Raw genomic sequence first — 15,137 nt, 5'->3', positions numbered from 1 at the left:
CAGAACAAATTTTTAAGACATGGCAGCCCTTTCTGAATTACATAGACACAGTCCTATCGGCGATACTGATTAGGGCCTTTATATAACCATGAGGGCTGTATATAATGGTCGGGGACCCCAGGGGGTGGATGCCCAGTAAATACGGGTATAATAACTGTTGTTCGTGGATGGGAGCTTTGATAGAGGTGTGGTGAGTGGAGGAGAGTAGTGTAATATAAAGTAATTTAATTTTACTGGATTGTAATTTAATACTACTTCACTTAATGAGTTTAATTTAATTTGGGTTAAGTAAATATGAGACAATTGTATCCTGAAGAATAGCAGGCAGTCTATTGTTAATATTGCTGTAACAATGTGATATTATTTCTATCTTTTTGTATTTCTGTACTTTTATAATTTTTGTAAAAGAGTCAAAACTTTTCAATAAATATATCTTTTTTTAAAAAAAAGGACCTCCCCTACCTCCTCTGGCTCTAGGCACAAGTTCACCCCCACTATTCCTGATCAGCCCTACCCTCACTCTGGCCATCCTTATGTAATGGCAGAATGCCTTAGGGTTTTTCTTAATCCTACCCACCAACACTTTTTCATTCCCCCTTCTAGCTCTCCTAAGGCCATTCTTCAGTTTCTTCCTGGCTACCTTGTAACCCTCTAGAGCCCTGTCTGATCTTAATTGTTCTTCAAAGTTTTGCTGAATCATTCTGGTGTTGGATTCTTATACAATTTTCTTTCTTTCAAGTTTGTGATGTGACATTATTGATAATTCAACAGATTCTTTCATCTCCAACTTTGATAACACATCTGGAGACCTCAAGTCTGTAGCTTGCCTTCTAATAAGTAGCAGCTCTCCTGTTCCTTGTTACATTTGGACTTAGCTGTCCATTTAAAACAGCCTGTTCTGCAATTAACCAGTTTACTTCAGGGTATTCCTTATGCTGACAGACTTAACGTTACTTCATTAAAAGTGGGTAATTATCAAGCATTGTTCGTTACTCTCTCCCAGGAAACAGCATGTTTATGTTCCTCCAACTCCTCCTTTTTGGGGATGGTTAATTCACGTTACTTTCAGTTCCTTTATAACACCTTCGCCTGGTCCCTTTCATCTTCTCTATTACAAACAGAATTATTGTTGATTCTTTCAAACCATGAACACTTAAAAGTTTTGAAGTTTACACTGTCCCAGTTCCCGCATCTAAATCATTAATACACAGTGAACCATTGGAGTCTAATCATTGACTCCATGCCTCACCTCACCGGTGAGAGCCTACCACTCAGGGCAAAAAAGACCCATTTATTCCTCCTGTATTTCCCGTTTTCCAATCAGCTTACCAACATCTTCCAACAATCCATTATGAAAATGTAAAAACCATTTAATATTTCCTAGGTATCCTAAAGTAAAATTCAAGATACTGGCAAGGAACACAGAAAATAGCTTTATATTAATGCCATTAAAAGGTGTTCTCTGATTGAGAACAGCCCCAGCCCTTCTTACTAAAAATGCAGTTAATTAGCAATAAAAGTGCATAAAGAACATATTTCTGTGCATGATAAACTATGAAAGCAGTCATCAATATAAAAGATTAAGGCACTGATGTCCAAGCGTCTTCACAGGTCAATTTGGGAAGTTGCATATAATTAATACTCCAGGTGTTGGGTTTCCTAGGATTGTGTCATGGATTACGTCCCACTGCACAGTTATTACTTTGCTGTGTTGTAATAATTCAAATATTTGTTGAAAGTCAAATAATATATCCAGTCTAAAAACATTAAAATACATATGCAGCAGTAGATAACATCATGTTATGAAAAGCATTCTGTCATCTTCTACTTCTCACAGCAAGAAAAGTCACATGCTTCTGGAAGTGGGACCGGATGCATTTAGTGCACTTACTGTTGTACCTGAAATCATAAGGGACAAAAAGAAAAATCAGATCAAGGCATCCAACTGATTGTAAACAAGTTGATAAATTGTTGTTTGAACTCATTTATGGGATTGGGAGTTGTTGGTGAGATCAGCATTTGTTTTTTTCTTAAAAACTATGCTTGAGAAGTGAAGGCAAGTTAATTTCTGGAACAGTCCATGTGCTGTCCACAGTTGCATTATGGTGGCTCGAAGGAGCATGCTTTTATTTGAAATTCAGGGTAGATTTTGAAAGTGGGCTTGAAATAGTTGTTCTCAAACATCTACTGCCTGGTAATTCTAAAGTGTACGTCACAGCTCAGAGTATGCCATCAGAGAAGACCCGAGCGGTTGCTAGAGTGCATCTCAGAGATACTATAAATTTCAATCATGGTGTATGAGCAGAGGAGGAGAAAGTGAATATTTTCTGTGGTGGATGGGATGCAGGTTAAGCAGGCTGTTTTATCCAAGAAGGTGTCAAGCTTCATGAATGTTAGAGCTACAATCAGCCAGGCAAATGAGAAGTATCTTATCAATTTCCTGCAGATGGTCTAGAGATTTGGGAAGTGTCAGGAAGTGAGTTACTCATACACCATACTCAGCCTCTGTCCTGTTCTTGCAGCTTTGGTATTCAGATAACCGGTTAATAATTATGTCCAGGAATGCTGATAGTGGGCAATTCAGCACTCCATGACATTACCGTTGCTAAGTGGAGATGGGTAGTTTCTCTCTTCAGAGATGGTCATCATCGGGCATTTAAACAGTGACCCAGAGAGCTCTCAACATCGATGTGGTGCTGCCAATGTTGGACTGGGTGGACAAAGTAAGTAGTCACACAACACCAGGTTATATTCCAACAAGTTTATTTGAAATCACAAGCTTTCAGAGCACTACTCCTTTGGCAGGTGAATTCAGGTGAGTTCCGAAACCTTGTGATTTCAAATAAACCTGACTTCTGACATTCTCAACATCGATTCCGGAACCTCTTAATTCTTACTGCATCAAGTCAAACATGGGCATGGGAACCTCCTGCTGTCACTTATCACCCTCCTTTTGCTAATGAATTAATACTTCTCCACCTTGACTATTACTTTGCGGGTAAAAAGGGCTCAGAAAATAGTGTTTTTCAATGTCCATCAACAAGAGTGACTCAAGTAGTACCTGTGACAGCCAGCCGAAGCCTTTAGAATATTTCTACTGTTTCAGGACTGTGATAGATAGTATGAAAACCAACATGAAAGAGTTTTTAAAAAGAAACTTACTTGCTGTAAGGGCACCTATCAATGACTGAATTGGCAGGAGTGACAAGAGCATAATTTGTCTACAGTCCAGCCTTCACGGATAAAGACATTTTCCATTGTGTTTTGTAGCATTAAACAAAAAAAAAAACCCAAAGAACTTTGGATTCAGGAAATCAGAAGCAAAAAACAGAAATTGCTGGAAATACTCTGCAAGTCTGGCAGCATCTGTGGAGAGAAGCTCGAGTCAGAGTCAATGTTGAGAACTCCCAGGGTCACTCCTTTCCCACTGTATATTACTGCTCTCCCAGCTCTGGTGGGCTTAGCCAGTCAGTTAGGTAGTCATGCCCAGATATAGTGACAAGGCAGTCTGAGATACTGAAAAAAAATTATTATTATTTGAGAATGATTGTCATATTGTGCTTAAGTCTGACTTCTCTCAAATTGTTTTTAACAAGTCTCTATATATTAGCAAGGATGAATTTGCACAGTTGACGGTGTTTGCCCTAAGATGATAAAGATGGTCCATCCCGTTTCACTCTAAGTTTGTTGTAGTGTTCTTGATACAACTCAGTGATTTGTAAGAACTTTATATGTGTTTTCAAAATCCAGGGAGAAGACAACTGTGCCATTTTGGATTGCCACATAATTATCAATATTAACACTAACTTGCATTATATCAGAATTAGAGAATGAAAACAGTTTTTCCTTGATGCATCTTTGCTGTTCCAAGATTTTTAAAAAATGAAAACAAATAAACAGCATGCACTACTTACCAAAATATAGATACAAGTATAACCACCAATACACCAATCAGTGGAATATAATAAATACCTTGAAAAGACAAAAATAGCTTGTTATATTGAAACTCATCAGACAAAATATTAACTTTTAATTATATATCTTGATGAAAAGATGCTAAGGTAATTGCTTACTCAGTTTCCAAAATCAACTTTTAAGGAGTTCTGTGACCTTATTTTAAAACCCCGTAACTCCTCCCCCTGACATAACAGCTCTCCATTTCAGAAATACTGTGTAAAGTAAAAGGAGATACATGCATAAATTGTTTCTGACCAGTTCCAATCATTTATACTCTACTATACTCCAAAAGCATGAATACTCACTGTACGAACTACCAAGGTACAACTGAGTCTCAATGTACAACGGAATAACAACATTTACTGAAAACCAAAAAACTTAAATCTGAATCATAACCTGAAATGTGCCAACTTCTGATAAACGGATGTCAAGCCAGATGAACTATGAAACTGAATCCAAATCCTTTATTGATACTGGTTTACATATAAAATATAACATACATGTGTCTACCCCCTCCCTGCTGACACTGAATATTCCAGAAGACTCTCTTTTGCACAGAGTACTAATTAACTAATAAACTATCGAACCAGCTCAAACAGCAGACTTTCTTTTCTACCTTGATTTGGAGATGCCGGTGTTAGACTGGGGTGTACAAAGTTAAAAATCACACAACACCAGGTTATAGTCCAACAGGTTTAATTGGAAGCACTAGCTTTCTGAGCGACGCTCTGAACCACCTGATGAAGGAGCGTCGCTCCGAAAGCTAGTGTGCTTCCAATTAAACCTGTTGGACTATAACCTGGTGTTGTGTGATTTTTAATTTTATACCTTCTTCTCCCTCCAAAGTGCAATAGGACAGGAATAACTCACCTGACTGCACCTTAAAAGGGCATTGTAACAAAAGATGAATAATCAAACAAAATTTACAAACTTTATGTTAACATTTGTTTCTATGGAATATTCTTTATACTCTTGAAATAAATGAATCAAAATCAAATTAAAACGTAATAGTCACTTAAAGGGCACCAATAAAAAAAATCAAATTAAACCAAAAATTTAAATTTAAACTTTCTTGGGGAGGGCCAGGAACAAGGGAGGACAGATAATGCATTCTTGATTTGTCCACAAATTACAGAAGATTTCAAGTATACGAGATTGTTCTTTTATCTGGCTTCAAGGTACGTAGTCAATGCTCATTAACTGTGTACCGTTAACCTTGATGATACATTTAGCATATTATTAAACATTTCTATTTCAATTTGTTTATAGAATTGTTATAATAGGTAGTTTTGGAAAGTACATTTTAAAAACAGAGTTACTACTTATTGTTTAGAAATACAAGCACTTCTTGTGTTACATTATTATAATTTTTAAAGTGGGCAAAAGTGAGAACTGCAGATGCTGGAAACCAGATGAAGGACTTTTGCCTGAAACGTCGATTTTCCTGCTCCTCAGATGCTGCCTGACCTGCTGTGCTTTTCCAGCGTAAATTTTTAAAGTGACAAGCACCACAGGATTATCTTAATCTTCAAATCAAGCAAGCGAGAAAGGTCAATAATTTTTGCTCTTCAAAAAGAATCCAAAATGTACACAAACAGAAATTAAATCATTCATTGTTACTCATGAAGAGTTCAAAAACTCCAGCCTAGCTATTGTTAATTGCAGATGAGTGTCATCATTTTATCACGTGTCATGAGCTGGGTCAAAGTTAGCAATAGATTGATGTTGAAAGAAATTGGATGCCAAATGCATAACATACTAGAAGACTCCCCACATCTTTTCTCTGAGAGAGACAGCATTTCTGTTATTACAAGGAAGGAAGGCATAGATAACCAAAACCAATTTTTTTTTTAAAAATCAACATTTCAAACAAAAGTACTACTGTTTATACAAGTTGTACACTTATCGTGAAAAAAAACAGAAAACAAGTGTAAAATAGGATTTCTTCAAATGAGATTAAGATCAGACGTTTCAAAAATATGCACTCAACTGGGTTTTACCATCAGATGCCTGGTGACATGATCATTGTTGAAATTTATTGTATGGAATTAAGCTAAGAAGCATTTGGAGAAACAAATTATTCAAGGCAAATTAGCATAGATTTTGAAAAGGAAACATAAGCTAAAAAAAAATTAAAAGAAATAATAGGGGTTAAATGGATTTTTTCAAAGTGTCTGTTAGGATACAATATTAGGATACTGTGAAAAAGATAATTGCAAAAATAAAGATGAGGTACATAGATGTCTGGAGAATGGAAATCAAAGGGGTGTGGTTGAAAAGAAGTTTCTCAGATTGCAAAGGTGAGTGGTGTTCCATTGCACGAAATGTTGAGAACACACAAAGCACAAAGAAAATTTACAGATCAGGAACAGGCCCTTTGGCCCTCCAAGCCTGAGCTGATCCAAATCTACTGTCTAAACCTGTCGCCCAATTCCCAAGCATCTGTATCCCTCTGCCCATCTGTCCAGATGCACCTTAAATGAAACTACCGTGTCTGCCTCGACTACCTCTGCTGGCAACGCGTCCCAGACACCTACCACCCTCTGTGTAAAGTACTTGCCACGTGAATCCCCCTTAAACCTTTCACCTCTCACCTTGAAAGCGTGACCACTCATTATTGAATCCTGCACCCTGGGAAAAAGCTTATCTCCATCTCCATCTCCATGTCCCCCCAAACTCCTTTTTTCTAATGAAAACAATCCTAACCTACTCAACCTCTCTTCATAGCTAGCACCTTCCATACCAGGCGACATCCTCATAAACCTTCTCTGTACCCTCTCCAAAGCGTCCACATCCTTTTGATAATGAGGCGACCAGAACAGTAATCTAAATGCGGCTGAGCCAATGTCTTACATGTATTCAGATCATCTATTTTTTCAAATAGATTTGTACTTTGTTGTGCTACTTATAGCGGTGGTTAGCCCTGCTGCTTCACAGTGCCAGGAACCCGGGTTCAATTCAACCCTCAGATGACTGTGCAAAATCCGTGCAGACATTCTCCCTGTGTCTGTGTGGATTTCCTCCCGGTGCTCTGGCGTCCTCCCACAGTCCAAAAATCTGCAGGTTAGGTAGATTGGCCATGCTAAATTGCCGATGGTGTTCAGGGTGATGCAGACTAGATGGATTAGTCAAGGGAAACGCCAGGTTATAAGGTAGGGGGCCGGTTCTGGGTGGGATGTTCTTCGGAGGGTCAGTGTGGACTTTTTAAGGTTAGATTAGATTCCCTACAGCGTGGAAACAGGCCCTTCAGCCCAACAATCCACACCAACCCTCCGAACAGCAACCCACCCAGACCCATTCTCCTATATTCACTTCACACTAGGGGCAATTTAACATGGCCAATTCACCTGACCTGCACATGTTTGGACTGTGGGAGGTAACCGGAAAACCCAGAGGAAACCCACGCAGACACAGGGAAAATGTGCAAACTCCACACAGACAGTCGCCTGAGGCTGGAATCGAACCTGGGACCACTGTCTGTGTGGAATTTGCACATTCTCCCAGTGTCTGCGTGGGTTTCCTCTGGGTGCTCCGGTTTCCTCCCACAGTCCAAAGATGTGCAAGTCAGGTGAATTGGCCATGCTAAATTGCCCATAGTGTTAGATGCATTAGTCAGAGGGAAATGGGTCTGGGTGGGTTACTCTTCGGAGGGTCGGTGTAGACTGGTTGGGCCGAAGGGCCTGTTTCCACACTGTTGGGAATCCAATTTAATCTAAACTGGAAAACCTCTTGGTGCAAAATAGCTACACATGTTGCAACAACATCTAGCACAATCAAGGTGCTTAACAGAGACACTGTAGAACAATAGGTGACACAGTTGCATAGGGAGATATTAGATTTGTGAAATAATAATTGGAATAAATGGGAGTCTGGCAGTCCACAAGTTTAGTACCTTGCCACTGGACTCAGTATCAAGCCCCTCCACCACTAGTAGATCCAGATGCTACAGTACATACTATCCATAGGCACCACACACTAAGTCAGCAAACAAATTTCAACATTACCTCAAACATGTGGCCTCTACCATCAATACTTATCAGACCAGATAAGAGCAGAAATTGTATGGGAATAGCATACAATTTGACATTAATCATTGCTGGATCAGAATCCAGGAAAGTGCTTCCACTGTGGAAACAGCACTATCACAAGGTCTGCTGTATGTCAGGAACAATGTATAAGTTAACCTCTAAGTTATATTTTGGGTGAAGAGGAGGAGACGTGATTTCAGTTTTATTTTAGAGTGCATATGGGCTTTGTGTCTAGGGGTCTGGAGGCCTCTTTGTTGGCATGCATTTTAAACAGGTTTATTCCTTTGATGTGTAGAATTGGGGGTTGGCAGTTCAGTAGAAATAGAAAGATGCGAGGACTGCAGATGCTGAAGATCAGAGTTGAAGAGTGAGGAGCAAGAAAATCGACGTTTTGGGCATAAGCCCATCACCAGGAATGAGGCTTGTGGGCCAAGGGGGCTGAGAGGTAAATGGGCGGGGGTGGGGGGATGTGATAGGTAGATGAAGGTGGGAGTGGAAATGATCGGTTGGAGAGGAGGGTGAAGCAGGTAGGTGGGAAGGAAGATGGACAGATAGGACCGTTCAAGAGGGCTGTGTCAAGTTGGGAGTAGGATAAGGTGGGGGGAGAGGAAATTGGGAAACTGGTGAAATCCACATTGATCTTGTGGGGTTGGAGGGTCCCAAGGCGGAAGATGAGGCGTTCTTCCTCCAGGTGTCGGGTGGTTCGGGTTTGGCAGTGGAGGAGGCCCAATACCTGTGTGTCCTTAGTGGAGTGGGAGGGAGAGTTAAAGTGCTCAGCCACAGGGCGGTGGGGTTGGTTGGTGCGGATGTCCCAGAGATGTTCTCTGAAAAAATCTACAAGTTGGTATCCTGTCTCCCCAATGTAGAGGAGACCACATCGGGTGCAATGGAAATTTACCTGTACTTGCATACACGTCATCTACTGCATCCGATGTGGTCTCCCCTACATCAGGGAGACAGGATGCCAACTCGTGGATCATTTCAGAGAACATCTCTGGGACACCCGCACCAACCAATCCCACCGCTTGGTAGCTGAACACTAACTCCCCCTCCCACTCCGCCAAGGACACACAGGTCCTGGGCTTCTCCATTGCCAAGTCGTAACCACTCGGACGCCTGAAGGAAGAACGCCTCATCTTCCGCCTTGAGACCCTCCATCCCCACGGGATCAATGTGGATTTCACCAGTTTCCCCATTTCCCCTCCCCCACACCTTAACCCAGTCCCAACTCGACACTGCCCTCTTGAACAGTCCTACCAGTCCATCTTCCTTCCCACCTACCTGCTCCACCCTCCTCTCTGAACTACCACTTCCACCCCCACCTTCATCTACCTATTGCATTCTCAGCTACCTTCCTCCCCAACACCATCCCCCTCCCATTCCCCTGCAAGCCTAATTTCTGATGAAGGGCTTATACCCGAAATGTCGACTCTCCTGCTACCTGACCAGCTATGCTTTTTCATCACCACACTCTTCAACTAGAAATAAAACCTGTATGGCTGTGGTTACCTAGGGATAGTAATCCAGAAACACAAACTGAAACCATCCTGGATGTTTCTGTCAGTCAGTTAGTTAGTCTCTATGTGAACATGCTAGAGAGTAGAGGCAAGACAACTGTAGGTGGATTTTAAAGAACTCAAGTGCTTGCTCAGAGGTTAAAGTAATAGCAAGTTTACTTTGTAGTTTGTCTTAGATATCTAGGGAAGAGGTAACAGGTGAAAAACAAAAGTGAACACATAGACATTCACAAAGGAAATTGGTTGCAGCCGTATCAGCCTGGACTCAGTGCAGAAAGAGTGCTGGGATTAAATGGCTAATGAGAGTTTGAATTCTTTCCAAACTTTTCTGTCTCATGTAATATAATTCAGGCTTTTCTTGTTTCATAAATGTTTTATTCTTTACGTAAACTATACACTGGTGGAGTCTCTTCTGTGCATTTAGTAACAGATCTCCACTGTTAAAATAAAACCAGATTTTCACTTTGGGATCTGACTTGCCCAATATGGATATCGACCAGATCATAATATGGAGCTCAAATAGTCTCACCTTCTTCAGGCAGATTGGCAATAAATAAACCCATATTGCATAAATACCGTAATTTTTATTTTTACAAAAAAGTGTAAATTCTTCATGCAATGTTATGTAATGGAAGTAACAATTAAGTTCTTCTTTGAAAAACAACCATACAAACATAAAGTTTGTGAACTTTAAATAAATAATGTCTTGTAGTACTTCATTTTTGTTCACTTACTTTGGTGATGGCGGGTGTTCAGATTCTCCTCTATATATCTGGTTTCTTCCCCTTTATTCAGTCCTTTGTTCCCAACACGAAAGAAAACGCAAATTACAAGCGATACAATTCAAGGATTTATTTTAATGTGCATGCTCAGGCTAGGTGGGCATAGTGGGAATTCAAGCACAGAGGTGGTGGATATTTCTGGTGGAATCCAGTAAATTTCAACAACAAAATTGTCAACAAGTGAACTGTGAGGCTCCACAAATGGATAAAATTACTCAAAAAGAAAAGTTGGCAAGACCAAGTTTGATTTTTATATAATCAAAAAGGCTCACTTACCAGAGAAAAAAATTCTTTTTTCATAAACCTGTGAAAAACATTAAAAAGTTAATAAAATCACACACTGTCCTGTGAATCTGTATATAGCATAAAGCAATTCTTGACTGCTACACACCATCCAAACCATTTTCATCCTGAAACTCAAAATCAGTTTGTTAGATGAATTAACTAACATAGCCATGGCTCTAACTAATCTGGAATAGAGACAAACTTAATAGGTGAACATCACATTGGAGCAACTAACAGAATATTTCAGCCAAGACCTTGAAATAAAGGGGACTAAATACCTCAAATATTCATCTGGAATTCTGGTACAAAATTCAGCACATCCAATTTATGATCTGACTGAGTTTCTGTAGATTTTTTACACTGGCCAGAAACATTCACACTACAAACCAGGCACAAGGGACTCCAGACTTCAGACAGCGTGCACTCATATCAAACAGGGTGCTGCCATGATCCATCTGAGCATGTGCAGTTGCTTCCATGAAGTCACCCCAAACTTAGGAAGTGACTATTCCAGCTATGGTTTTTGTCCCTCATCACTATACACAAATGGAATGCATTTAGTAAGCACTTTTTCTCTAATGCCAACTGATAAAGGAGAATAGTGGTGGCTGGGAAAGTTAGTTCTTAAAAAATTATCAGTTATAAAACTTACCACTTACTCGACAGCGGTGTGCTATTCCCCATGAAAGTTTTATGTCAATAGGAAAACTGTTAAGACTAGTCATTGTATTCTTGAACCATTACTCCCCTGAGGACTTTATTTATATTCATTTTTAGTTTTCTGCAAGTAAGACTGAGAGAGAGATATGGAATGCTCCATCTAGTGGTGGCGTTGATCATAAACTCAACCTTTAATTTATAATAGGAGAACGTGAAGACTGCAGATGCTGGAGGTCAGAATAGAGAGTGTGGTGCTAGAAAAGCACAGCAGGTCAGACAGCATCCAAGGAGCAGAAGAATCGATGTTTCGGGCATAAGCTTTATTTCTGATGAAGGACTTATGCCCAAAACGTCGATTCTCCTGCTCCTCAGATGCTGCCTATCTGCTGTGCTTTTCTTGCACCACCCTCTCGACGTTAATTTATAATATGCAAACTTCACTGAAGGCAGTACAGAGAACCTCGAATATCCGAAGGGCATGGGCAGGCAGCATTTTGTTCAGTTGATTGAATGCTGGATAACAATTCAGCCGAGCATCGGGACCTTGCGATCTTACAGGATAATCTGATATTCGGATAATCGCATACCAGATAATCGAGGCTCTTCTGTATTTCATTGTAAATCCTTAAAAGGTCTCAAGATGGTGGTGATAAGTTGCATTTCTAGTAATGTAAAGCTCTATGCGGGGGGAGTTAAAGCACAAAATTTAGCAGAAAGTGTAACAAATTTACACAAAAATCCTTCAAACAAAAATCATAAAATTATAACACTAAAATTTAAAAAATAAAAGATACAGGATATATCTGGACAGTATCTGTTGAGCTAGAAACAGAGACTGCATTTCAGATGGATGAATGTTTTAAAAATCAGAACTCCCCATTAAAGCTTTTTGCAGTCAATGGAGAGAATTTCATGGTGTTTGGTCATGATTAAAGCAAACATCTTCCCCAAAGAGCAACACTCCAGTGATTAAATGGCCTTATGCATCTTCAATTTCCTTTGTCTTTTTCTATGTTTATAAGACTGTGCAGACCAGAATCTCAAAACAACTTCCAAAACTTCTCGGAATCTTCACCTCTTTCTCATCTTTAAAAATTCTCCTTGAAAACCTCTTTAAACTAAGCTTTGAAGGCCTATCCAGCTTATTTGGCTCTGAACCAGATTTTGTCAAGTAAGAATGTTCTACTGTATAAAAGATAGATTTATAAATCTAAGTATGGAGGTATAATGTAATCAAAATTCTGTTTAAGATAGTAGCTGAATGCATGCAAACATCTGTACTAAATGTTGTCGTAGATTTAAACACCTGCTTAGCAGTCATCCAGTAACATTTGTCAATACACAAGATGCAAACAGCTAAACCTGACTTATTGCTGTAGCAAATTCAACTAATTACGGTAACAAGATAACTGACCCAAAATCCTCAACTTGGGATAGAATGGAACAAGACGACAAAAAGGATTAATTTTTTTAAAAAAACCTTCAGAACTAGATTGTTGTTTTTCTTCAAAGAAAGTTGACAAGCAGTACTGATCTTTATGTAAACATGAACGTAAAACTGACAAAACAAAGCAAAACAAAACAAAGCAAAAGCTTGAACTTCAATACATTTTGCCAGAATAATTTGTTTTATTTGTACAAGAGAATGAGTGTTGCTGGCTGGCCCATTTACTCCCCATCCCCAATGGCTCTGGCAGTGTGCTGCCTTCTGCTGCAGTACTTAGGTCCTTGAGACACCAATAATGTTGCAAAAGGAATTTTAGGATTTTGACCAAAATGACAGTAAAGGAACATAGTTTCAAAACAGGATGGTGAGTGGTTTGAAGGGGAATTTACACGTGGTGTTCACATGCAGCTACTGCCCTTTTAGATGGTGCTATGAAAAGGAGCCTTGGGGAGTTGCTGCAGTACATCGTATAGATGGTACACTGCTGCCACTGTACATCAGTGGTGAAAAGAATGACTACTCAAAAGTGGAGTCACTTTGGGTCATGATCAAGTATTGTCATTGCTTTGTTATGGATGGTGTCAAGTTTCTTAAATGTTGTTAGAGTCACACCCATTCCATCACACTTCTGACTACTGCCTATAGATGGCAGACAAACATTCAGAGACAGGGGGCAGGTTCCACAGAACTCCTAGCCTTTAACCTGGTCTTGTGGCCACAGCACGTATATATTAGTCAAGTTGGTCAATGGTAACTGCCAGGATGTTGACAATGGGAGATTTAGCAATGGTAATGACATTGAACATTAAGGGGCAATGGTTAACTTCTCTGTTGCTGGAGATAATCATTGGCTAGCATTCATACGATGCAAAAATTAATTGCCACTTATCAGTTCAAACCTGGATGTTGTTCATGAACACAGACTGTTTCAGTCATAAATAGTGCTGACTATTGTGAAATCAGTGAGCATTCCCACTTCTGACATTATATGGAGCCAAGACCATTGAAGCAATTGATAATGATTGGCCCAGGACCCTGCCTGGACTTGTGGGGTACAGTGGTAGTGTTTCAGCCTCTGAGACAAAAGACCAGGACTCAAGTCCCACTTGCTCCAGTTAATTATCATAATGTGTCTAAACCATTTGGTTAAAAATGTCAAGAGCTGACTTCCTTTAGAGGGGAAGCAACGGGAGCTGGCTCTGGATCAGGAAAAAAGGGAACATGCTGCTTGTGCTGATCATAGAGTGTGGTGCTGGAAAAGCACAGCAGGTCAGGCAGTATCCGAGGAGCAGGAGAATCGACGTTTCAGGCATAAACCCTTCATCAGGGTTTGAGAAATGAGACGTGAAGCAAATTGCAGAGAATGGCTTTGATCCATTGACATCGATTCTCCTGCTCCTCGGATGCTGCCTGACCAGCTGTGGTTTTCCAGCATCACGCTCTCGAATCTGATCTCCAGCATCTGCAGTCCTCACTTTCTCCTGCTTATGCTTATCTGTTGCTTTCCAATAATACCCTGGGCTTTTGTAGCAGTGTCCCTGGCTCTGAACTAGGAAGCCTGGGCTCAAGTCCCACCTGCTCTAGATTTATGTAACAACATCTCTGTAACCTGAACAGCTGCTGCAGCAATGTCGTGTCCAAGATCAGGGACAACAATTAGTTTTGCTGGGAATCCTTAATGTCATACTCAGGGCAGTTACCCTTAGCATTAAGTCCAGTTCTTTTATCTATGATGAGACCAAGGTCACAATGATATCAGGAGCCAAGTGGGCATACTGGAAGCCAATATGTGTATTAGCTAATAGATTATTCCTTTGCTGCTTAATACACTGTTGATGATCCATTCCATAAATTTGTTTATGATCAAAAGTAGATTGATGATGACAACTGAAACATAACAGAACAACAAATCATAGGCATAAGTCAGCAGCTAGTACACAAATCCGAGATTATATTTTACTTCATTCTTAACTAGGAAAATTAACAAATATCAATTACAATAAGAGCCGACTAACCTCATTATTGTCAAAACAAGCAATGATAAGCTCTACTTGCGAGCACTCACTGAGAATTAGCTCTCTGCCAAACACGCGTACACATGGGGGGTGGCACTGGGGTTTTGAAGAAGTTGCACTTGACGCTATTACAATTTTCTGGGAGGAAAATGAGAAGTACATAGTTTATAGTCAAGTTGAAAGGACAAAGTATTTGTAGAACTTGAACAATTCCATAGATATTGGTATATTTTCTACTTAAAAGGAGATAATTCATATAAATGTTTTATTGCTGAAGAAAAGCTCACCATAGGTAATTTAGTCCATTCTTCTTTACAATTCTCACTGATGTTAAAGTGAGGAGGGACACGTACAACTATTGGATCCTCACAGTAATATGTTTCGTTGTAGGTCTCAATGTAGTAACCACTGGCAACTGTAAACAAAAAAAGTATTAATGTCCCAAA

At 39.8% G+C, this 15,137-nt stretch overlaps 1 protein-coding gene across 4 annotated transcripts in view; it reads right to left on the bottom strand.

Moving 5' to 3' along the window:
• Positions 1-255: 255 nt before the first annotated feature.
• LOC148141160 (uncharacterized) overlaps positions 256-15,137 on the bottom strand; it is a 68,842-nt gene continuing 53,960 nt past the window's right edge. For 2 of the 4 annotated variants that reach the window (XM_087978655.1, XM_087978654.1), the window contains exons 2-7: positions 14,979-15,106; positions 14,692-14,829; positions 10,561-10,588; positions 10,237-10,299; positions 3,915-3,972; positions 256-1,899 (exon numbers count right to left, since the gene is read on the bottom strand). In XM_087978655.1, coding sequence (XP_087834781.1) covers positions 1,818-1,899; positions 3,915-3,972; positions 10,237-10,299; positions 10,561-10,588; positions 14,692-14,829; positions 14,979-15,106 — 497 coding nt within the window. In that variant the 3' untranslated portion in view covers positions 256-1,817. Of the gene's footprint in view, positions 1,900-3,914; positions 3,973-5,463; positions 5,484-10,236; positions 10,300-10,560; positions 10,589-14,691; positions 14,830-14,978; positions 15,107-15,137 lie in introns of those variants that run through there. The other 2 variants (XM_087978656.1, XM_087978657.1) reach the window with 2 other exon arrangements.

The sequence above is a fragment of the Chiloscyllium plagiosum genome, unplaced genomic scaffold (assembly GCF_037043375.1).
Source record: "Chiloscyllium plagiosum isolate Xiang-an unplaced genomic scaffold, Cpla_swu_hap1 HiC_scaffold_34, whole genome shotgun sequence".
Lineage (NCBI taxonomy): Eukaryota > Metazoa > Chordata > Chondrichthyes > Orectolobiformes > Hemiscylliidae > Chiloscyllium > Chiloscyllium plagiosum.
This window is presented reverse-complemented; position numbering and strand designations above follow the sequence as displayed.